This window comes from Hermetia illucens, chromosome 2, assembly GCF_905115235.1.
Source record: "Hermetia illucens chromosome 2, iHerIll2.2.curated.20191125, whole genome shotgun sequence".
Lineage (NCBI taxonomy): Eukaryota > Metazoa > Arthropoda > Insecta > Diptera > Stratiomyidae > Hermetia > Hermetia illucens.
The window spans coordinates 129,053,707-129,079,382 of record NC_051850.1 but is presented as its reverse complement, the minus strand read 5'-3'; the positions used below and the strand labels follow the sequence as shown (position 1 = coordinate 129,079,382).

The 25,676-nt window shown below is 40.0% G+C and overlaps 1 protein-coding gene across 1 annotated transcript in view; it reads right to left on the bottom strand.

Annotated features, from left to right (window-relative positions):
- Window positions 1–25,676, bottom strand: part of LOC119649702 — a 447,461-nt gene that overhangs the window by 118,013 nt on the left and 303,772 nt on the right. Inside the window, exon 3 of the mRNA XM_038051973.1 lies at window positions 8,976–9,099. Within this exon, the coding sequence (XP_037907901.1) occupies window positions 8,976–9,099 (124 nt within the window). The remainder of the gene's footprint in view (window positions 1–8,975; window positions 9,100–25,676) is intronic.

Genomic DNA, 25,676 nt, shown 5'->3' with positions numbered 1-25,676 from the left:
ATTCCCCAGCTGATGCCTGAGAAAGAGAAATTTGAGTATGAAAAATGAGCAAATATTCACGGAAAATTGATGAATATTTGGTAGCAGTTCGAAGCAATGACAAAAAGTTCAGGAAACTTTTATTTAGAGAGTAATGGAATGGCTGCAATTTAGAGTATACTAGTGCTCTCAAGTAGAACTTGCTCCAAATAATGAATATATAAAACGTACAATAGAGTACTTTCCCCATTGTTTTCTCCTTTGTTCGTTTAATATAAAAGCCGCACACATTAAAATGTAAACACTTAAGGAGTATGTGGAGTATGTGAATTTGAAAGACTCCTCAATCTCCAAACCATTTCCTTACTTGACATATTTTCAGCTCGGTGTCAATAATTATAAAATGCATGCCTCAATGGGATCTAGATTTGTGCAGTTTGATGCAGGATATGTGTTGCACGTAAAACAATATCCTCGCTGTCTGTTCAAAGGCAGCCTCTTCAGGAATACAAGTATATCGAAATATCAATAATATCTTTACATTTTGACCTTTATGTAAATTAAATTGCAAGTCAAAGGGACGTGCTTATCGATTACGCTCCATAATTTATTACATGTTCCGGTAATTCCAAACTTCATCTCAGTTAGTCGATATTTCAACACGGAAAATGGAAATGGTGTTTCCCTCTGTTCCTCTTTCGCATCCGCTCCTTTGATATGCAAATCATATTGCAATGCAACTCATTATTTGGTTGACTATCAACAGTCCAGGGCCATGAGTACAGATAAATAGTTAGACCTCTTTCCAATATGTGAGAAAATAAGTGGTGAGGCTTTCAACAGAGGAAGCTACAAAATGAAATGTATACTTGGCGAATTCAATTTACTGCTTTGTTTATTGTAAAAGTTTACTTTAGTTAGTCAGAAAAAAAATGACCCGTCAGAATTATCAGTTTCACCTTCAGTTCAATTCTGTTTGCCTTCTGCAAATCCAGTGCTAGCTACAGCTGCCATCTACCCGCTATCGTTCACGGCTTTATGAAATGTTCTTCACATTCTTCCAGGACTTCTTAAGATGTACGTATTCCTCCTCTACTTTTCTGCGTCATGTGTTCCTGGAGCGACCCACTCGACGGACATCTTGGGAAAGTTGGTTTGGGCTCCACTGCATGACTTAGGTTGTAATGGAATTGTCGTCCCTTCTTAAGGTGTGACCTATTCACTGCCACTTCCGCCTTTCAATTACATCGCCCACGAGAACTTGGCCCAGCTCTACGTTCGACGCTTGGAGGTTTTGAGGAGTAGCGAGGGTCATTTCCATATGATGTGGCACACTTAATGCGTCAAGCGACATCGCTATTGCTGATATTGCTTCCCAGATATATGAATTGATCAATAAATGAATAATATCGGTGACAATATGCAACCCTGGCAAACTCTGCTTTCAACCCCCCCCCCATCCGAGATTTTGCCATGTTGGCATGTGTCGTTATGATATATTGCTCCAATAATTGGTATTAATTTCTTCGGAATGCCCTTTCTACGTAGAGCGCGCCAGATGTACTCCTAGTTCACGTTGTCGAAAGCTTTCTCCAAATCGACGAAGAGCAGGTGAAGTGGAAATCTAGACTCCACGTCCTGTTCCCTAACGCGCCTTCGGGACGCGTTCGACGACCTGCGTAGTATGATTAGTGTATTCTTAGCGGATTGTTCAGTGTATCTGCGGTCCGATCAGGAAAATAGCTCTTCCACTGTCATGCGACAGGTGGGTCATACAAGCGGTCGATATTAAACTTAGGTGTCGTTGCTTTCCAAATTTTCCAGAAATAGCGAGTGAAACACACACGCGAACGTTAGCGACCATTAGATGGTGATCCTGTTCAAGGCGAATGTCACCGCCTCTCTTCTTTGGCACAGCTAGGCGGCAACGCCTAAATCAACTGTTGACCACAAAGTGGACAATCTGGCTAGTTGAAACCCAACTGATCTTATGCCAAGCTTTGCGCTGAAATAATGTGTCACCAAAGATGGGGCGGTCGAAGATGCATATCCAAAAACCTCCTACCATTATTTTTAAGGTCATCAAAACCGTGTATTCCCATCGCATGCCCGCAAAGCAACAAGGTGTTGTGAGATCACTCATGATGATGACAATGTCACAATTTCAATGGGAGCCTCTTCGAAACTGTAGCGTGTAGATGCTAGTAGAAAGCATCCTTCTCCATTATATCGGAAGTCTATGTTGGTGCATAACACTGTACAATTGTGATGCTGTTTATCCTGGACCGGAATCTAGTAGTCAAAAGTCTGTCAGCAACCAGCTCCCAGGCTAAAACACCGGATTTACGTCTGCTCTTCCTTGGCTTAACAAAGTACAAAAGCACAGTGCCTCAACATCGAGAGGAGTACCCAACATAGCCTCAAAATCCTACTTCGGTTAAGCCCTGAATGTGTAGTTGATATTGTTGGAATTCTCGCTCGAGTTGAAGAAAGTGAGTACTCTGGGGACCCTCGCTATCATTGTCGACGTGTGTGCGCACTTTCCAGAAACCAATCGTAGTCCGATAGTCAAAGATCATCGGCGTTAGGTCAGCCCCTATCCGAAGCATTGCTGATGTTTCGGGAGAAATAAAGACTCAAAATTTGCAAGTTGATGGTCCACAAATTTCTATTACTTTCAGCCACCTCTTACGATAAGCAGGAAAATAGGGGTTTTTATGAGTACCTTCTGAATTACCCGGAAAGTGGATCTCATGTTCGAAGTCGCTTCAGTTTCAGTACCATCGGAATTTGTGCGGGGCTTGTGATAAGCTTACTCGAAACAAAAACAAGATCAATAATCAATCGGATTCGTCGTTAGCCACCTCACGTGAGTTTGAGAAAAGCCCACGGTGGTTCACAAATGGTCATGATGAATGCAATGCAGGGTTTTATAGCCGCCTACAAACTTTAAATCGGGTGAGAGAGTGGACATCATTAACGAGGTTCTTTCAGTACCACGTGTTTGGACACTTCAGAAAGCCAGGCACCAGGTACCCTGATCGGTCGATCTATATAGAATATTTGTGGATGGACCCCAAACAAATTTTTGGCGGGGTTAGGCTGGATAGCCTACGAGGTCGTAACTACAGTGAGAAAATAAAGTGAAGTCGAATAAACTTCGATCATTTCAGGATCAATCTGTATTTGCCTACGCAGGCCATTTATAAATCCGAGGTAGAAAAGGCCGATAAAAGTGAACCCTATACAAACCTTGACGAAAATATATAGGTTACAATTAATTTATTCTAGTGACGATATGAGCATGCAACTTAAATTACAAATATGCAGCGTGGGCCCGGTGGATAGTGGTTTTATGTGGGCGAAGGAAAAAGTTGTGTAGGTGTTCTGCTTAGTTTATTCTGGACGTCAGGGGACAAAGGGTTTACTGATGACTAGTACGTGCGCCGCAAGTGAAAAGCCAACTAATTCCGTTTCCGAACGCGCTGAAGATTTAGGGGAGGGATAAAATAATTTTGGTTGAATACAACTTGATTAAATCCAGAACGAATGCTAAGGATAAGTTAATTTACTATTTAAAGAAAAAGAAGTTCAGTGGCCGTAGTACAATGTTACGTTCTCAAATTGCCGTTCAGCCTATAATAATTTTTGTCGGGAAAAGATTAATTAGGGGGTAGTATTGGAAAATTGAGACGTACAAACTGCCTTCATCCAGATCGAGCAGGCGGCGCGAGATCTTGGGCTGCACATCAATGAAGGCAAGACAAAATATATGGTGGCAACGTCAGCACCGAAGACGAATCAACCAACAACATAAAACCGCACTGGTCAAACAGGAAGAATAGGAATAGGAGAATACAACTTTGAGACCGTTGACAATTTCTCCTATCTAGGGTCGAAAATCACAACCGATAACAGCTACGTTGATGAAATCCGCGCACGGTTGTTGTCAGCCAACAGAGCCTATTTCAGCTTACAAAGACTGTTCCGCTCGAAACGTCTCACTCTCTTATTGTATAAGACTATGATCTTGCCAGTCCTCATGTATTCCTCGGAAACTTGGGTTCTTAGCAAGAAAAATTGCGAACTCTTGGCCGCGTTCGAGAGAAGAATCCTCCGAAGAATTTTTGGCCCCCTACATGAGGATGGACGATTTCGTAGCCTACACAATTACGAAATCTATGAGCGATACCATGACCGTCCGGTTGTGGATAAAATCCGGCTCAATAGGTTACGGTGGGCGGGTCACTTAATCCGAATGGATGAAGATGATCCCACCCGGAAAGTCTATAAGGGCAATATCTATGGTAGGAAAAGAAGACGAGGCAGACCCTGCCTAAGAGCGATGGCGTGGGCCAGGACGCCAAACAGCTTTTAGGGATATCGAATTGGTGGACCCCGGCGCAAAACCGGGATGTTTGGAGTTCCTTATTAAGGCAGGCCTAGATCGGATACCGATTGTTGCGCCGTTGATGATGATGATGATTGGAAAATTGTAGTATTTTTATTACCAACGAACAAAAGGATTTATTGCCAACGAACAAAAGGACCAAGGAACAAAAGGTATTCGCCGATGATAGTTTTAGCCGAAAGTGAAATTCTCATGGTCTTTATCCGTAAACTAAAGAAGCAAGCCACCAAGCCAACCAAGAACATCTGTCCTATCTCAGGAGCTGACCAGCGAGGTGGTCAAAATCTGCTACCGGAAAAATTACTTGCCGACTGCTCGACAAGGTAAAAGTCAATCAAGACTGCAACGAAGCGGTCCTGGCTAACTATTGCTAAAATATTGAAAATTAAAGCAGGTCGGCAAGACTCAGCAAGATTCGGGAAGGAAGGAGAGCTGGTAGTTGAAACCTTGCTTAGAGGTTACGCAGCCCCGTTAAGTGACTATCGGTATCGGTAATTATCGAGGATAGCAGGCAATATGCCCTAGTTGCCTTCGTATATATTAAGGGAGTATTCAACAATATTCATAACAAAGCCATTGAGGAAGCTTTAATCAGAATAAGACTGGAGGAGTTTGTTACGTATATACATGCAAGGATTCAGGATAATGTAATCTAATCTGGAAGCTGAGCTGAGAAGAGGTACGCTCTAGAGGGTGTCATCTTTCCGGTGCTTTTGTTGATAGTGATGAATGAAATTGTACCGATATTAGACAGGAGTGGGGTGGTATTGGTATTGGTATCCAGATAACTTTATGATATTGATGTCAGGGGTGTTTGTTTCTGTTATGAGCGAAATTATTTAAGGCGGGTTGGCAAAGATACTCGTGTGGTTGTAAGATGCCACCGGCTCGGCACAAATCTAACCAAAATCTAGCATATTCACTACCATGACAAGGGTATCCGATTTCGACCTAGTGCAGCTAAATGGGCAAGAATTGGCACTTTTTTCCAATGTAAAACATCTGGGTGTGATTCTGGATCCTATGTTAAATTGGAAATTAAACGAAGAAATGGGGGTTAAGAAGGCCTGTGCATCTTTGCAGGCTTGCAAGAGGACCTTTTTAAGGAAATGGAGGCTTCGGCCAAGATTGGTCCTCTGGATGTACAAGATAATGGGTCGACCCATTGTAAAGTATGGTCTTTGTTGTGTCGCGCCCGACGCTAACAAAGAAATATAATAGATCCAAGTTCAATAGGACTACTGCTACTACAGCGATGCCCTGCGGCTACAGTGACATCCTAGGTAGTTAATTCCAACGTAATATAGTCATTCTAGTCGACCTACAAAGCGGCTGTTAAGACTTTGTACTCAATGGCGACATCCCCCCAAGTTGAAGGGGGCAGTACAGTGACGCGCAAGCCAGACTGAGCAGCATGTCTATGTCATCATCTGCGCAAGTCGAGGAAGATTTCGGCCTCCTGTAAGCAGACCCGATCACGAGAGCCTTTGGCTCAGATGCGTACAAATGTGTACAGAATCACGCCTTTTTGCACAAGAACCACGCCCGCAGACTCGGTATACCCTACAATTCGCATTGAGGATTGCTTAGGTCTAGTTAGAGTTGTGGATATTAGATAAACAATTCTTTTAGGACCTCAAAGAGATCTCTAGTTGTGGGCTCGTGGAAATGTTATCAATTGTGAACGCTATGAGCTGGAAAATTTGAGCCAGCTGGGTTCTGTTCCCTTAAATCTTCCACCAACTGCCATGGTGTTTCAAGTTTGCCCATTAAAACGGCGCACTTCAGAGCTAATTGTCCCTCGATGGTGCGGAATAAATGGTTTGGAAATGAGTCTTAGAACATCAAATTGTCAAAATATTATCACTGACAGTTTTGATCATTGACATCTTTGAAGTTTGTCTTTGTCTTTGACTTTGTTGTTGAGAGGCACAGCGGCATTTGATTTTGTTGCTGGGAACCACCAAGGAGGGGCAATTAAACGGCTGTCCAAAAAGGAACACCAGGTCTTTTGAGGTCGATCACCTGAAGATATTTAATGGGGAGAATGCTTTCTGAATCATTCGAAGAAGGCACGTATAAGTGTAAGTTTCCTGAGAGGGACCGAAGAATTTAAAACTAAAAATTTCGAAAGTGATGTTCTCTGTGTTTGCTTAAAATAATCATGAAAAATTCCTTTAGTCTGAATGCTTTTGCTGTTTTCATGAAATCGTTTTTTAAAATTGGTCCTTTCACAAGGATAGATTTGGTTTTAGGAGGAAGTTATAGACGCAGACGTGGTTTATTGCTAATGATAGCCCATTTGGTCAGAATAGTAATAATAATAACCGCATCTCATTTCATTTCACTGTTATGGCACCTGTGCAATACACGAACAGCCATAATGTTGTATGTAAGGTGATCCACCAAAGCCTGCTAGCCCGGTTTACCGGTATGAGCCACGGGCTGTACACGATAGTTCTACTTACGGCATGCATTAGGACCGGGAAGTCCTGCCTGATCGACATATGCCACACAACAAGCCAGAGGTGCTGTTAGTTGACAAGACTGGTCACTCCGAGTTTATTATTGATGTTACTATCCCCTATAGTTGCAATATTGAACGGTAATACGTGGGAAGCCATTGACTACTGGAAATCAAAGAATTTGGTATCTTGAGGGGGTGGTTTGCAGTGTCCGCGGCTTCGTGACGGGAGCGGGATATTATTCGCCTTTTTCGGGATTAATTTAATCAAATAATGCATTCTATAATGTGCAATTACCTTAAATTTCGCCGCGTATTGCACATTATTGAATGCATTCGACAAAGGGGAACGATCTGCCGCATCCGTCAACGCTGCTGCGCATTTTCCTGGCAACATGAACTCGAGAAGTTCAGGGCCAAATTTAGCGGGATCGGCTGACGGGCCGAGGAGATTATCATATTTTTGGTTTAGATTTCGGCCGTTTTGGTGAGCGACAGTTCTGCTCTTTGTGCAACAAAGTTAGAGGAAGGATTTTGGCCGCGGTGAAACGAAGTCGGAGATTTTGTTGTGAGGTTGTCATTTCGGCTGCATTTTCTTTTTTCAAGAAGGATTGGCGGGATTTGTTGAAGATTGTCGAGATGGATCGAACTCGCTGAGCTACTGCAAAGGGAGATTTTGCTTCGGATCGCCAAGAGGCGGTGGGTTAATCATCCTTTGTGAAGTTGAACCTCTCGGATTTTTGGAGGTGTTACGGTGAAAAGGAGAGCGTGAGCTTTTCACAACGGATTCTCATCAATAGGAGGATTGCTTTTAGTTTTCTGCGATTTTCCCTTTTTGAATCAGGGAAATTTTATTTGAGGACATTGTAGCTCGGAGGACTTTTCCATTGGTAAGGGTTTAGTGGAGTTTTCTCAGATTGTTGGTAGGCATTGTAGCCTGAAACTTTCAAAATTAGCAACTGAGCGTGATGAAAGGGAAAAAACGAAAATTTTGTCTTTGCTGAGTGGAAAATTTGAATAGCAACCAAAAAAAGGCCATTAACAGTGCTGAGTTTCTTTCCGGCGTCGGCTTCGCTTAAGCTTGTGTGAGATCGATGGTAGGAAATTACTCATAGCTTGGGAAGAGTTTTGCGCTCGGTGTAGAGAAGACGCTATGCTAGTTTCGGCTCTAAGTGTTTTTGTCGATTTCTTTTTCGATTTTTGTGAATTGGTCTACAATTCCGAAAAATATTGTTCGCGAAAGAGGGTTGATTTGACTGTATCATTGGCCGTTAATTGTTAGTGTATTTAATATTTAAGCGACTCCGTGTTCCCTCAATAATTTTGAAAATCTTATTGCAACACGTCAATTTTGTAAAAATGACACGTGAGGGATCGAAGGGCTCAAAGGACTCCCCACATTCCCGAACCTGGCTAGCACAGGGGCGTGCAAGAACGTGTCAACTGAGCACTTTGATGGAGCTTCAGTATTTGCGGTCAGATCTTATCGGTCACTTAGCCAATTTCTTTAAGATTTTGGGATAGCTTTTCCCTCTAGATCTTTTTCGGCCACTCAGAATGGTTTTTAAACATAGTTAATTACAGGCTAACCTCATTCTCAAAAATGATTGGCCCATATTTTAGTTAAAATTGTTTGAATTTCCAGAATAAATATTTCATATTATCAATTTCAAGTCACACTTAAATTCATTTGCTTTTGTATTGAAACTCTGAATTCATTTCTTTTCTGTTTCGCAGATGTCTAATTGTAAGTTTTCTATAACGTGTATTGCTTTCGGTTACTTTGTTGTCTTAAATTAAAGACAGAAACTTTAAAATCATTCAGTATTAAATAAACGGCTATTATTTAAACAAATGCTCCCATTAAAATCATCATTTCATTCCCTCAGGTAATTCATAATGCCCTCAATTTGTGCGATCCATAATGTACACGGGGCCCCAAGCAATCAAATCACATTAGTGCTCTAGATGCAGAAGGACTTAAATTTCACCGAAAACCAAATTCATTTCAATCACATCTTCATTTTAATTCAATATTTCTCCTCAAACACTTGAATGCACCAAGCCTTATCTCTATAAACCAGAAAATACCCCCAAATAAATTTTTAATTGCATATTTACCTTCTATTCTCGACTGCTGCATCGTCCTCCGTAACGTTCTTATCCTGAAAACTGTTTATCTTCCTCGAAGAAGCATCGATATAGTCGGCACTAAGTTCATTCCCGGAGTTCAGTGATACGAAATCTGCAAAAGTTAATGGAGAGCATTTTAATTACTCGGAAGTCAGTCACTATACATGGTATATTCAATCTGGTCTGTTGGGGATAGCTACAGATACAGTGTGATTTTGGTCTGACTTCCTATTGGACTACTTCTTCTTGATCTTTCGGTTTGTTTTGTCGTCCCCAAAGAAATACTGACTAGGACCAAGGGAAGTGAGTAAGGAAGTGAATCTGACTTCAAATTTTGTTTTCGGGTTAAACGCAATTACTTTGGATTTTGCGGAACTTCCGTTCTGTATGTCTCTCTGCTTTCCAATGTGGCATAGTTGTAATTGGAGTCGAATTCGAATTTTAATTGAAAGCCATTGGAAGGAAAATTTTGATGTTTACAGTCAACATTGTGTTCATTAAACATGAACCCGAAATGGGCTACTGAGATTTAGTACCATGTCAAATACATAAAATCGATTTTCATCTCCCATTATTTGCGAATCAATGGAGCAATTATTGCAAATAAGGAATACTATTCAAGTTTCAGTCGGATTTGATGGGAATGGTATACTAAAGATTAAAAGAAGCTCTAAATACGCAGTCATCGTTCGGATAAGATCGAAGCTATCATTTATGTAGGAGAGGCAGAAGCACTGTGCTCCACTTAAGGGTCAACAGTTGCGAAGGGAATTACACATAACAAAGTTATGACTAAGCAAAAGTTCTTGACACTCTCGTTAATAATAAGAACACACATTTGTCCGATTGTGAGTTGGAACTTTCGCAGTATATTCCTATTCTCTTTTATTGTTAAATATTGCTATTATGAGGAATTAAAGCCTATTCTTTTCCTTTTCAATTCGATTATGTTACAATACTACAATGATAAATCCACTCCTATTTCAGGAGGAATTATTTTATCGCAGCTGTTAGTTCAAAATATTTGGATGGCCTCTAAATCAGCTTTCCCAGCGGTAACAGCAACTCAAAAATAGTAGTGGTATCTTAAAAAGTTGTAAGTATTCTGACTATAGGGCATTCTGCAAATTACCTATCCAAATATGAACACTTTTAAAGGATTCTTACTAACATAATTTAGTAGTCATAACGTGGTCCCTTTCTAAATATTTCTTCGTGTAAGGAGTGTGTAGAGGTGTGCATATATCACATACCTGCACGCATATGGGTAACCCTATATTGGACATGGCGCGTCAAATACACTAACGTGCCATCGCCTTCTTTTTTTCGAGGTATGGTTCAAATCTGCTTGCTATTTTCCGGGAAGCTTGCAGTCTTCTTCTACATTTCTGCGTCACGTATGTTAGCTCTAGGGCGTTCCTCTCATTGGCAATCCCGGGATTGTGGGTTCAATTCTAAGGTATAGTCAATAATGGAGTTCTCTGTCTTCGTTTATGAGTGACCTGTCCACTTCCTTTTCTGCTTTCTGATAAGTACGTCAACGGAGATCAAGTCCGTATGCCGGTATAATTCCTTGAATGAGATTGTGTTGGGGTAGATTATCTCCCAAGAAATAACATTTTAAAAAGTTCACTTTAGCTCACTTGACTTCTCATATTTTTCCATTACTTAAACTGAATGGTTGAGACATTTCGGTTGAATTTGTTTAGGTTTCTAGGAAGATATCTCACGCGGGGTAACTTTCATTTTGATTCCATCTGAAGTAGTTTCATATTATTATCATCGATGTTATCTACTCACGCGGACGCTTAAATCCCCAGTTGGGATGTCATAGTTCCAGTAACTGCTAATGCTTTTTTCTGTTCCTTGCGCTGCGAAGAAAAGTAAGTAGATTCTTGAAATCTATTCCATATTCAGTACCCAGAAACATCCTGAAATTCGGTTCAAACGAAATTTCATGGTAGACCTCCGCCTTTTGATTACTCTGACTTCTTGAGGTCACTAGGTAGAGTAATTTGGGGGTTCAATGCCCAATTTGAGGGCTCATTTGAAATGATTTGATGATGAGTTTTCTAAAAAATCTGAAAATTATCGAAAATCAAGGGGTAAATGGTGTATGTAACATCACAAAAGGGATATCACATTAAAGTGTAATATCACGTTACCGTCACGGAATGCGATCCAAACATCACAATATCATTTGATATTACATCATTACGTAATATCACCGCGTCTCTGACGTGATAAATAATGGTTTGTGTCCGTGTGGATGTGATATATATTTCTACCTTCTAATAAGATTGTATTTGATTTTCATTGACATCACACTTAATGCTCTGATCAAAAAGTGATAAACCTACAGCAGCGATACTACATGAATACGAATAAAAACATCCGAGGTGACCGGGATTCGAAACTGGGTTAACGACATCCAGAGGCTGGCGCTCAACCATGGGAATTTATTAATATTGTGATTCCCTGTTCTCTTGGCTGCTATTGTCGTGGAAAAATGATTTCGGGTTGATTTCAACTATGGGGGTGGATGGCAATGCCTAGCGAAACAATAGAGACTGGATAGACTTGTCACTTATAAGTAATACTCTTTGGCAAGATCAGGATCTCTTGTTCTTCGCGTGTAAAAATATTTTACTACTGCTCATTTTCTTCTCTTGCATGATGGATTCATTCGTACCTATTTGGCGTTGCCTTAGGGGAAACCGAGGCAAATCGTGACATTTTGGGTATGCGAATTTTGACTCTTATAAATAAAAAAAAATCACAATTTCATTTCAATTGTTCAACCCTCTACTTTATACGAAAAATTTGTGTGTGTCTTTCCTATGATATTTATCCAAGATAGAACATAAAATATCAGACCGTGTCTCAAGTTACGAATCACCGATACCGGAGAAAATCGTGATAGAGGTCGGGGTAATTCGTGATACTGTATTTAATTAATTGTTATACTCAAACCTAGCATGACTTTAGCAATTTTATTTGAATTTTACAATAGCAATGTATTGGAAAAGCATATTTATTGACCAAATTTTACTTAAATCAAAATGGAAAGAAAAAAAAATGATTAAGAAGTAGGTACTTCAGTCATCATGAGGACTATTACAAATGTTTTGTTTTAACAAGAAATGTTTTTATCATCATCAGATATGTCGTAGACAACTTTTCTTGGGCGTCCGGGTTGTTTGCGAACTGCCTGATTTGCGAGAGGATCCTTCCCCACATTCTTGTTGGTTTTCTTGCATTTTTTTGCTTCCTTTTCCACCAATGCATTCATTTCAGTAGAGTCAGCCAGAATTGCAATCTTTCTGCGTTTTTGACCTTTTTTGTAACCTAAAGCATTGCTTTAGGTTGACGCCCTTGACCGTGGTCGGTCATCTTCACTCTCTACTCTATCAGTGACATGACCGGCGAGAAATCAATTTTTGAAAACTATCTGGATTCAGGGAAAAGATTCCTGCCGCTCTAAATACAGAGGTTATGTTTGAATTTGTTGCAGCCGAGGGCAACCCAGAGGTGACAACCGAAGGAATACCATATATTTTAAGTCATCATACTGTAAGTTAGCCTACTTGCGTTCCTAGTATTTCGTAACATATTCGATTTCATTTTCATTTCATATCGTATGACGCCATCTAAATATATTTCAATGTTGTCTCCAAAGAATTATGATCTTCCTACTACAAAAATCTACAATTTTCGAGGTAATATTCGCAGACGAACTTATCAATAAACCAATTAAAATTTAAGTCCCCTGGAGTTTATGTAAACAGTATTCTCTCAGTATCTACAATTTTCCCTACACAGATTTCCTGAGCAAAACCACTTCATTTTTTTCAAATGCATAATAATTAGGGCCGGCAATGAAATTAATTTACTTGTCAAAATCATTTGACAAACTTATGAATGATTATAGTGCGGGAAAAGGCACAAACACTAGGGAGATCAGCAAGCACGGTAAGAAACAGCCTCCAGAAATTCAACCGTAAGGGAAATTTTGAAGATTTGAATTATTCACCATAAATACTAGGGGACCGCTGTAATAAGGACAAGAGTCTATTACAATGTTGTTTTGATTATGCAAATTTCTAGCTGAATAATGAAAATGGAAAAAGCGAGGATACTTTTGTAATTTGTGCGCCAAATAAAGTAGAAACGAGAATTAAGGGTGTGGACCATCTTAGAGTGAATTAAAAGCGCAGGTTATATAAGAAATTATGTACCTCATTGGGGAAAGCAAGTCATTGGATTAGAGATTCAATTTGCAAGAAAATTGGTAGATGGCTCAAATCCAACGAAGTTATGAAAATAACTTTTCAATTGGCGTATTCCTGTGTTAACATCCACTTGATGACGGCTCGCACCAAATGAGAAAAACTGTCTCCTAGTTTTTTTTTTTGTACACGGATTTTGCAAAAAAGGAATGACGATTTCTTCCAGAGCACTGGTAATTCATTAGATGCTACCTAACCTCTGCCTTAAGAGTAGCGTGACCTGTCGTTGCGAGGTGTTGTTTGCTCCTTTATATTATCAGTATATTATAGAACTAATTTTATTTTTGGATTGAGGGAGAAATACTCCCTCATATTCCCCCAATTGATTGATGATTGAGTCTGTTGGCTGAATCATAAAATTTTGCAGTAATACCAGAATAAAACTGGAGGATGATACTGGGGATTTTCGTGGGAAAATGTACAGCTGCCTCTATTAACACTTTGCGGAAACATGGCATTTTGCCCAAATAGTCACTCCAATCAGCACGATCACTCGCGAGACCATTCAACATTAACAACGGTCTAAGACAAAGGGATGCCCTGAAGAAATTGATTCACAATGCAGATGTCAAAGCAAGAGGCACCATCCTCTTCAAGTCCACCTAACTACTGGCCTACGCTGACGATATTGAGATTATGTAGTATATGGCGGCAACGACAGCGCCAACGAACAAAAAAACAAAAACATCGAATCGCAGTGGTCAAACCATAAACAATAAAGTTAGGAGTCTACAACTTTGAGAACGTTGAAAATTTCTTCTATCTATTTCAGCTTGCAAAAACTGTTTCGTTCGAAACATCTCATCATAGGGTCAAAGTGCTTACTGTAGAAGGGAATGATCTTGCCTTATGTATTCCTCAGAGACCCGGGTCCTTCGCAAGAAAAATTGCCAGGACGTCAGATAGTTTTTAGGGATATCACATTGGTGGACCTTCGCGCAAAGCCGGGTTGCCTGAAGTTCCTTGGTAAAGCAGACCAAAACCGGATACGGGTTATTGCGCCGTTAATGATGATGATTCCCTCCAATCACTTACTTTTCATTAATTTCACTAACTTTCGTAAAACAAACTATGTGGAATACAATTCACCTTCCCCATATTCCCCAACTGATTAGCAAAATAGCCTAGAAGTGCGTCTCAAAAGAATTTAGATCGGTATAAATAATAATAATAATAATCGTTGGCGCAACAATCCATGTTGGATCAGGGCCTTGAAGTGTGTTAGAGCACTTCATTCAAGACCGTAACGGTACACTAGGAGGCAATGTGGTCAGCATTGCGCTCGCCCGAGATTATTACCCTGATTTGACTCAGGTACTCATTCACGATGCAAATTCCATTGCCACCAGTGAGATTTGAACCGCGACCTTCCGTACGACAGCCTTGCGCTCTAACCACTCAGCTATCCGGACACAATCGGTATAAACCGTCACTAATTTCCAGTCTATTTATTTATTTAATTAAAGACAATACACAGAATTAGTTATATATTGTCGTCAGAGGAAGGAGCAGGTAAACGGCTAAACTTACGCCTTAAACTAAAAAAAGAGGCAGAACGAAAGGACCCAAGCTGGAGGGTATACAGCAGCATAGTCTCGGGATCGGGACAGACCGGGTGAATTTACATTGTACAGCTTCAAGAGCGCGGCGGTCACGGTTGCGAAAAGGGGACCTGACTATACAGCAAGCATGTTTCTGACAAGGAAGTTCAAAAGTGTTAACGAGGGTTGGATTGAGGTAAAGTCGGAGGAAGAATGCGAGATAAAACCAGATATTTGGGAACCTCGATTCATGATGTCAATAAAGTGATAACTGAAACGAAGTTTGTCATCGAAGATTACACCGAGAACTTGAAAAGAGGTCAATAGTTAAAAGGGTTGTCCGCCAAGAGAGTAAGGAAAATATGTTGAGGAAGGTTTCAGTGAATAGCACATCTAGTGGCACTTGCTGACATTTAGTGTCAGCTTGTTAACCGAGCACCAACCGGCCAAAGTAACAAGAACAAATAATTTAAACAGGTGACGATGAAGAGGACGTCATTGATAAAAAAAAACAGGAATAGTAAGGGGCCAAATATGGAACCTTGGAAAACACTAGGGGAAGCAGAGATGTCCATGAAAAGAAATTCATCATCATCATCAACGGCGCATCAACCGGTATCCGGTCTAGGCCTGCCTTAATAAGGAACTCCAGACATCCCGGTTTTGCGCCGAGGTCCACGATTTCGATATCCCTAAAAGCTGTTTGGCGTCCTGACCTACGCCATCGCTCCATCTTAGGCAGGGTCTGCCTCGTCTTCTTTTCCTACTATAGACATTGCTCTTATATACTTTCCGGGTGGGATCATCCTCATCCATACGGATTAAGTGACCCGCCCAGCGTAACCTATTGAGCCGGATTTTATCCACAACCTGACGGTCATGGTATCGCTCATAGACTTCGTCATTGTGTAGGCTACGGAATCGTCCATCCTCATGTAGGGGGCCAAAAATTCTTTGGAGGATTCTTCTCTCGAACGCGGCCAAGAGTTCACAATTTTTCTCGCTAGGAACCCTAGTTTCCGAGGAATACATGAGGACTGGCAAGATCATTGTCTTGTGCAGTAAGAGCTTTAACCCTATGGTAATGACTTTTCGAGCGGAACAGTCTTTGTAAGCTGAAAGCTGAAATAGGCTCTGTTGGCTGAGAACAACCGTGCGCGGATTTCATCATCGTAGTTGTTATCGGTTGTGATTGTCGACCTTAGATAGGAGAAATTGTCAACGGTCTCAAAGGAAATTCTGCAGGAACAATATGAGAGATGATTGAGATGATTGAAGCGGAAATTTGAGTTATCGGAAAAGGGTTTCATTGTGTTATAAGTTCCGTGTTATGAGTTCCGATTTGAACCCATAGTAAATTTTTTTTGGGGCACATATATGCTGAAGTCGATTAAGCACATAAAAAAAATAATCTTGAGGATATGCAAAATACTCAGCTAGATATTCTCTCGTCGCTGATAAAAAATTTTCATTCCAGATTATAGGAGCGTCAAAAAAGGCAATCAAATCCTAACCTATTTATTTTAGTAGTGTATTGTCCTAAGCAATTCCAAAAGTGAAGTATACTTATCAATGGAATAATAAATGTACGTCCATTATGTCCACGTGTAGAGTAGTAGTCCACAAGTAGAGTAGCTAGAAAGTTAGAGGGAGGCAGGCCTTCCCAGTGCTAAATAATTGCCGGCTACTTACTTGATTGAAGTACATGGTACATTAATATACATAAGTAGATAAAGTACAATATACGTTTATCCTATAAAAGATATTTTTATTTATATCTACTACCACTAACTTGTTTCCCTTTGGTTCTTTTTCAAAGCCATTTATGCAAAGCTCAATGACCAAATGATTGATATTATCACGCAGCAAATGAGCAAGCAGTTGTGATATGACCTGCAGGCAAAATAGAATGAAGGACGTTATCGGTAACAGGACAATCGAATTTATTTGAGATTTCACCCCAGCAACTTTTCCTGCATCGGAGGACTTTAATAAATTCTATATTAACTATGCCGCAAGCCTAAACAAGAATTTTATGAATGATTCCTGGAGTGTTTGCACTATTGTAATATATATCGTGTATTCAAATGCATTCGGAGCAGGTATTGATTTGCTCCTATTTAATGAAACTTATTATCTGCACCATTGACTTTTGAAGAATAATTTAGACTGTTACGATTGAGCCTTGAGCAAGCTTTGTCTCCCCTTTTCTCGGTCGAGCGATCGTGTCCATCAATTTCGAAACCAATCAGCGTATAACTTGCCTTTTCTATTGAGTTGAGTTCTCCCATCTTTTTGGACTTTTCCAAGCTACTCGTCAACCTTCCTACTTATATTTAAGTACGCGCCTGAGAATTTTTCTGTCGACCATACGCTATGCATTTTCTTTCCACTGGAGTTTGGAATCTTGATATGGATGCCGCCAGACGTCGTCATATAATAAGTAAAATTTACGGTTGTGTCTCATTCTCCACCCGTCGTTCATCATCACTGGGCCTAAGATTCTCCTAAGCACTTGACTTCCGAAATTATTAATTTGTGTACTCCATGTACTGTGTACTGCCTGGTTCATAACCTACTTTTAGGCCAATTTCTTTCGCTACTTCTTCAAACTTTAGGACCAGAACAGGATTTTTATATTTATATCTGGAATGATTTCTACCGCACTGTCCTTTAGTTCCATTAGCGTCATTCCGATTATATACTCCAAAGCGATGTTGAACAATGTTGGAAGCACGGACTCCAGATTAAAAGAATTCAGTGTATATTATGGAGTCTGCTTTGTATCTAGTGAGTTGGTTTTGAGGGTTTACTTGAGCGCTAGATTGACTTCTTGTCATTTTTGTACAGTACCGAGTGATCGATTCTGTTGTATGCTTGTTTGAAGTCACTGAGGATTTAATGGATATCAGCATTATATTCCTAACATTTCTCCAATTTGAGAGGATATCTGACCAATCGTTGACTTAACACGATGAAATTTTCCTTGACATTCGCCAACATTGTTTCTTGATGAGGGTTCGAACCTTCTTTCGATTATTTAGGATAGCACTTGTATTATGTAGACAATAATGATATCCCTCTATCTCTCGCAGCAAGGTATACAAATTTTTTTATAAGTAGGACTAATTATACTTTTGGGTCAATGTTCCAGCATAGTTTCATCAGAACCGATGTGCGAGCTTCTGAAGCTGGTCTCCATCTCCATTCTCCTTGGTTTTAGTAGTTACGTAGATACTCGATCCACACTCGTCTTTGATGTTTTGTGAGCATTTTACATTGTTGACTTCTTGGACTGTTAGTTATGGGAGAAGTGTCGTTACGGCTTTTACTCCTTCGATGTGCGAAGATTGTATTGTAATATTACATATCTTCTGAAAGAATTAGGCCCATCGATTTTTAATTTGCTCCATGTATACATTCTCCCCTTTGTCAGTGCAAAATATGAATCTGGGCGGCAACCCTGCCGTTATTGTTTTTGGAAAGTTGAAAGTGAATTTTAAATTATGTCTCTGTTGTTCTTATTATTCTGTTAAGGGTAAGTCGCACCGCGTCCTTAAAGAACTATTGTGCCCCTTTTAATGGTTATAGTGTACCTATTGATCATAGTATCTCCAGCAGGCCTATAACCGTCAGGAACTTTAGTATGTTCCCTACTTCCAGATCTTTCAACTTTGCATCTGGTATTAAGTGTTCTCCCAGATGCCTCGACCTACTTTGCACATGCGCTGGACACTTTCCCAGGACCTGTATAGAGGTTTCGTCATACTTCTCACAAAACCTGCAGGCAGTGTCCGTAGATATCCCTAGCTTCCCTAGGTGATAGTTCAGCCGACAATGACCAGTGAGAATTTCACTACGATTCGGAGGTTCTTTTTGGTGAGGTTTAATCAATCCTTTGTGCGCATGGGTTCGTATCCCCCAATAAGCACCCTGGACTGCTCCATCCCTGATAGGCCCGCCCAGTATAGTTTCCTCAACCGATCCTTTTCGTTTCTTAGAGTCATATCCCTGAAACCTTTCCGATTGCACAGAAAGGTTCTGGCCTGGATAAAGGCGTTCCTGTTCCTTTCTTGGCTAGTTCGTCCGCTGCCACGTTGCCTTCCAACCCAGCATGGCCTCGAACCCAAAGTATGTTATCCAGACCTTGTTGGACGAGTCGAGTATATTCAGTCTCTCAAGGCATTCCCACACCAGTTTAGAGTCCTCCTGGTTGCTCTATTATTTTTCTAAAGTGATAAATATGAGTTTAAGCTTACCAAAAATTCAATTTCGAGCTAATAACCGTTGTAATTTAAGTGGTCACGGCAATCAAGGTAGGAAGGCCTAGTCATTGAATTTGTCTAATAATTTTTTGAGAAACTTGCAAAAAACTGAGAATCTCTCATCTCCATTGGATTTGCCTGCGTTGGTGGCATCGGCGGAACCAGCTTAATAATCGTAATAATCTTCAGGTGGAAGGAAGTTTTGTTTGTGTTGGCTTTAAAACTGGCAATCAGCAGGGTGCGGCATACGTATGCAGAATGCCTTTGATCGTGCCAATTATATAATACTATGTGTATTTTGCAAAATCCGCAAACGTCTTGCCCACATAATATCTTTGCATGCTCTCTTGCCGGTAATTCGAATATTGAGCCCGATATCAGTCAGTTGATTTGCATTCTAGGCTCCGTAGGTATTTGGATTTTGTAGCAACTAATTGTGGCTTGTCAACAGCTTTACTTGATTGGAAAACAAAAAGCTTTCCACAGGAGCAAGTTCTAAAAATCTGCTTATGCACCCCCATAATATGTTCGGGTAAGGTTCTATACTTACATTATGACTACAATATCACTCGTATGGGGCTTCTTCTTCTTTGAGCGGTCATACAGCTCCATTTAATAGTAAATTAAAAAGTGGTCAATACACTTGGTCTAGCTGAATACATTTTTGTAAATACTGTAACCGAACTTAGAGTCTCAAGCTCAGACACGAAGTTTCACCCTAAAGATGTGAATTAATAAATTGAAGTTAGGTTGATAGTATCAACTATGGTCCGAAGAAATATAGATTAATTCGACAGAAAAGGGAAGTAGAAATAGAAAAGCAAACCTGATGTTTGACTATCGAATAATAAACAGATACAGAGCGACAATTGGAACTAGTCAGCATCTGGCTGGTATCCTTCAAGAGGAGATTTGCTTTTACATTTCCATATGTTAAGGATTATATTTGGTTGTCGTTGCCAGCTTCAGTTGGATAGTCACGCCCTTTTAACAACGAAATTCCGCCTATACTGAATACTTAACCGAAAATGAATTTACAAAACGACTAAACAAAATAAACTCCTCGAAGGAAACAAGAAAAATAATTAACACCGCTTGGTGTTTGCATAATTCATCCAATGATAAGCACCTCTGAAAATGCGCCAAAATGTCACCCACAACTCGAACATTACAAATAAACTGTGTTAATGTCTTCCTTCATAAAAATTGAAATAGACAGATTTTCCACATTTACGTATGATAGGACCCATTCAACTTTAATGCCGTCCTTCGTCTTCCAATACAACTGACATTTTCACAGGAACGTTTCCATGAATATCGAGAATTGGTAATTTGAAATTCAATGATGAAATACTTTGATAATTCGTTTTTGGGGTTCCGCGGGCGTATTATTTGTGGAATAATGTGCCTACATAACGATCAGCTACCGTAGGTGCTCTACGTTGCCGACTTCATTCAAACGTAGAAAGGCGCCCTGCAAAATGCTAACATGCAAATAGATTACATTTTGCATACATTTTAGTAAATAGATACTTTGATGAAGGCTGTTTGGAATAAATTCGAGAATATGTATCCGTTTACGACGGCAGGATATAAATTTTTAACGAGGAATTGAAGGGATATCTATGATGATTTGATTTCGTCAGCTCTGGGTGGCAAGCCACTCGGAGGGGTAACCAATTTTAGACAAGTTTTATGTTCTGCATCAATTGTGGCATATGTCTGTGCCGATTATAAACACAGGATATCGAAAAGTCCTGACTTTTTTAAGCGGAAATAATAGGTTTTTCATGAATCATTTATAATGTTTATTTTTTAATTCGTTTCATACACATCATATGTTATTTGTAAACGTTTAGTGTTTAGATGTTTTGGGATGGTTCAAATAGTTAGGGTTGCTGAAAAGTCCGTAGGCTAACACACAGATGGCAACACTAGCATTAAATCCACATGACTTTTTAACACTAACCGTCAAAAGGCACGGGTAAATTTGGTAACTGTCGGACTATTAGCTTGTGGGATAGACCATTTTGAGTGATGCAACTTTTGTTAGTTTGAAGGAAATGAATAAAAAGGAATTTCGCGTGTCAATAAAGTATTGTTTTTTGGCTAAAAAAATACTATTGAAGCAAAGACTTGGCTCATTATTCGGACTTTGCACCTGGAAACTTAACCATTGAGAGTGAGTGGTTTGCTGAGTTTAAATGAGACGAAATGAGCACTGCGGACGGTGCACGCTATGGACGCCCTAAAGAGGCTGTGATCGGTGAAAACATAAAAAAAGTCCACAAAATAATTTTTGATGACCGCAAGTGAAGTTGATCGAGATAGCCCAGGCTCGAAAGATACCAAAGGAACTTGTTGTTCTGTTTTGTTTTACATCATCATCATCAACGGCGCAACAACTGGTATCCGGTCTAGGCCTGCCTTAATAAGGAACTCCAGACATCCCGGTTTTACGCCGAGGTCCACCAATTCGATATCCCTAAAAGCTGTCTGGCGTCCTGACCTACGCCATCGCTCCAGCTTAGGCAGGGTCTGCCTCGCCTTCTTTTTCTACTATAGATATTGCCCTTATAGACTTTCCGGGTGGGATCATCCTCATCCATACGGATTAAGTGACCCGCCCACCGTAATTTGAGTAAAATGAGCCGGATTTTCTCCACAACCGAACGGTCATGGTATCGCTCATAGATTTCGTCATTGTGTAGACTACGGAATCGTCCATCCTCATGTAGGGGGCCAAAAAGTCTTCGGAGGATTTTTCTCTCGAACGTGGCCAAGAGTTCGTAATTTGTCTTGCTAAGAACCCAAGTTTCCGAGGAATACATGAGGACTGGCAAGATCATAGTCTTGTACAGTAAGAGCTTTGACTCTATGGTGAGACGTTTCGAGCGGAACAGTTTTTGTAAGCTGAAATAGGCTCTGTTGGCTGACAACAATCGTGCGCGGATTTCATCATCGTAGCTGTTATCGGTTGTGATTTTCGACCCCAGATAGGAGAAATTATCAACGGTCTCAAAGTTGTATTCTCCTATCCTTATTCTTCTTCGTGTTTGACCAGTGTGGTTTGATGTTGTTGATCGGTTCGTCTTCGGTGCTGACGTTGCCACCATATATTTTGTCTTGCCTTCATTTATGTGCAGCCCAGGATCTCGCGCCGCCTGCTCGATCTGGATGAAGGCAGTTTGTTTTAGACAAAACCTTAAGTCGGAAGCTCGCGCTTCAGATATGAAAGGTTTTGTTGACCGTGTATGTATGAATATTAGGGTACATGATGGTGCCACTTATATATAGCTCTTATTGTATATACTTTGATATTCAATTCGATTTGGCTTTGACATTTTATCCTACTGACGGGAAAGAGGTAATTTCACATACTATAAATTTGTTAATGATTGTAGGATTTTTATGAAATTTTCCAATATCCTGCTTCATATTAAAATTAATATTATCAATATTACAGCACTTTTGCAGATCTAGGATTAACAACAACTTAAGCGGTGTGTAGTAAATTTTCAAATAGTAATGTGCGATGTATGTGTTGAGTAGTTTCTGAGAACGAGGCCTTGACGTAATTGACGCATTTCGCATTCCTGTCCTTTGTATCCACATGGCTACATTCCGTGAAAATGGAAATGGAATTACAAGAAAACCTTAAAAAATAGTCAGGAAAATCGCCATCGTTTAAATTCAACTCCTGCAAGCTCCAAAAATGTCAGTATCTCAATGATAGAAACTGCGAAGGACTACTATTGTGTTACCTACGATGGCCAGTTTCTGATTCCTTCATTGTATAATAGATACTAACAATATCTAAAATATCAAAATTGTTATAATCATTCTATAAGTTGCAGGATGCATGAAATAGCTATTAAATTAACTATCTGTAGTAGTGTCTATGTTGGGCTTCAATTGTCTTTCCTCAAACAGTACCCAAACACCAAAAACCCTGTAATATCCGCGGTTTCTCGATACAAAATATTTTATTTCTTGTCTGGAGTCGAGCTGACAGATATATTCTTTGAATTTATGCAGCTTTCCCCCTTCATATACCACATAGCATTTTTCTAATCTTGTGTTCACCACCTCACTTCCAATCTTCTATATCGCATCTGGATTCAACTAAATTAACGTCTTTGGCATCCTTTGGTATACTATTTAACGTTCAATAAATACCTATTTTTAAGTGATCATGTTAATTTCATTTCCAAATTTGTACCCAAACCTGTTAATGTTCAAATCTCCCGAAACTCTAGATTTTATCTAATAATCATATTACTACGTTTTTTACCACATATAATTAGTAATCCTTCTTTCTAATAGTTAGAAACGAACCGCTATGTACACGCCCGTCCCAATGTGAAATAAAGAGCATCTTACTTAACGAATCGATGTAGGCAATGGAGAAATCTCATTGTGTGTAAGCTTGTGATGCGCCAGTGCGGCGTGGAATATTTTGTAACCAGTAAAAGCCGCCGTTAGAGTGTGGAACGTGAGTGTGTTTTAGTTTTTAGTTTATTCGCCTTATCGGGAATTTTACAAATTGTTGTCTCTGTTAAGTGATTGCTGGATAAGACGTCTGGCGATCCGCCATAAATAAGTTTTCCGGCTCAAGATTGCCCTAATCTTTGAAAAAATCTTTTCAGTCATATTTAGGAGTGAACAAAACCTGTTTTTACACTAGGCATAATTGGGGCTTAGGTCATGCCATGTAAAGGAACGATTACCACCTGATGCAACTTCCAGCATAAGGTAGAGAGGCAAAATGAGAAGCCGATGAACCATAAAAGTGTGAGAATGTTTCTTCCCAATTAGTGAGGCCAGCCATCAACTGGGAGCAGACTTCCTCAATCCCTTAACAAAAAAATGAAAGGTAGGTTTCTTCAATGATGATAAACAACTTAAAAGGTTAAAAGGGGTCGCTTTCCAGCGATTTTGACTCAAAAGATAATTATATTATATACCGCAGGGCTTTTGGACAGATTGCTACTCACGAACTCTGTATGGTGATCGCCGCACATTCACTCATGGAATCTTTCCTCCCTGTTCAGAGATCCTCAGCAACAGGGGGACACACTGTCCAAATATAACATCGATATAATTTAGCTGCAAGAAATGTCCTGGCCAAGAGTGATCTTTTGGGGTAGAGCGAATATATCAGATCCATAATTATAGCTACCATCTAAATACTGCAGAGTCGCAAAAAGATGTCTTCTGCGAGTCAGTGCACCGACCCCTCGAAATCCGCCCCAAGTATGTTGCTGAAATCAAAGTTTGACATTTCAACACCACAGTGCGGAGGAAGCCTGTATTCAGGCGATGCGATGGCGCACATAGCTTGCATAAATATTATGCATCAACGACAACAGATTGCAGACTCTGCAACCAACAGTGTTAAACAAAATGGAGGATCAGATCGACAAACAAGCAATATAGATTGGGATACCCATTTCACGGGCATGATGTCCCGGCTCGAATAATAACATTACTTCAAATCTTCTCTGAGGATCAGGCGAGAATAAATACTGAAACAATGCAAAATAAAGACTTGCATTTCGTTATTGTGTAGCTGAAGTACTGCTCCGTAAATGAATAAAATTTTTTCAACGTAAATGTTCTACACATTGATGCACTCAAAACAAGCCCACCGTTATCCCCCCCAACACTCCCAAGGATCTCAAGTTTCCAGAATTTTTCCCTAACACAGCAGGGCCTAAAATAGAGTTTGTGACAAGGGACCCTAATGAAACAGGCACTATCATTGTCAGTGATAATTATCTGTCTAGAGCGATTTAAGAATGTTGGATCAATGCTATCCGCCGGCAAACTGAGCTTGGATGAAGTGGCCAATATGGTTTTCCTTGTGATCGCCGCATAAACAAACGTCTAAAATCTATCCCAGCGTCGCTCGCCTGGTCGCTCGTTATTTTTGTGGGTTCTGGCCGACTATCGAAGAATCGCGAAATTCATCTTTTCGATTTCTGAGTTGTTATTATTCCGAGTTAGCTACTCCACTGCACTGTCTGGGTTACACTACTTGACTTCTGCCACAGTTGTACTCATGTTTAACAAAAAAAATTTAATTATTACTTACTTTAAGGGCCTTTCAGAAGAAAATAGTAATCGTTGGTGCGACAATCTAATTAGATGAAGTGTTTTAGAACACTTCACTCAAGACCCTAAAGGTACGCTACAGGATTACTGTACCCTGTAAGAAGTAATGTGGTCAACATTGCGGTCGCTTATGATCCCTGACTTCACTTAGGTACTCATTCACAATTCACTAGACTGGTCTCCAACATCTTGTCACGATACAAATCACACTGCCACCAGTGAGAGAGAGACCAAAACCTTCCGCACTACAGCTCCATGTTAAGACCCGTGTCCTCCCATTTAATACGTAACATTTCTAAATTTTCCATAATTAAGCCCATGCTTTTTACATGTAATTTGAAAGCTAACACAATGAGGGCAATTTTTATCAACTTTGCAGGTTTGTAAGTTTAAAGTACCGTTATAATAATTTATATTAGAATATAGATGAAAAATCGATTTTGAATTTTTTTTTTGATTTTAACAGTTATATATATC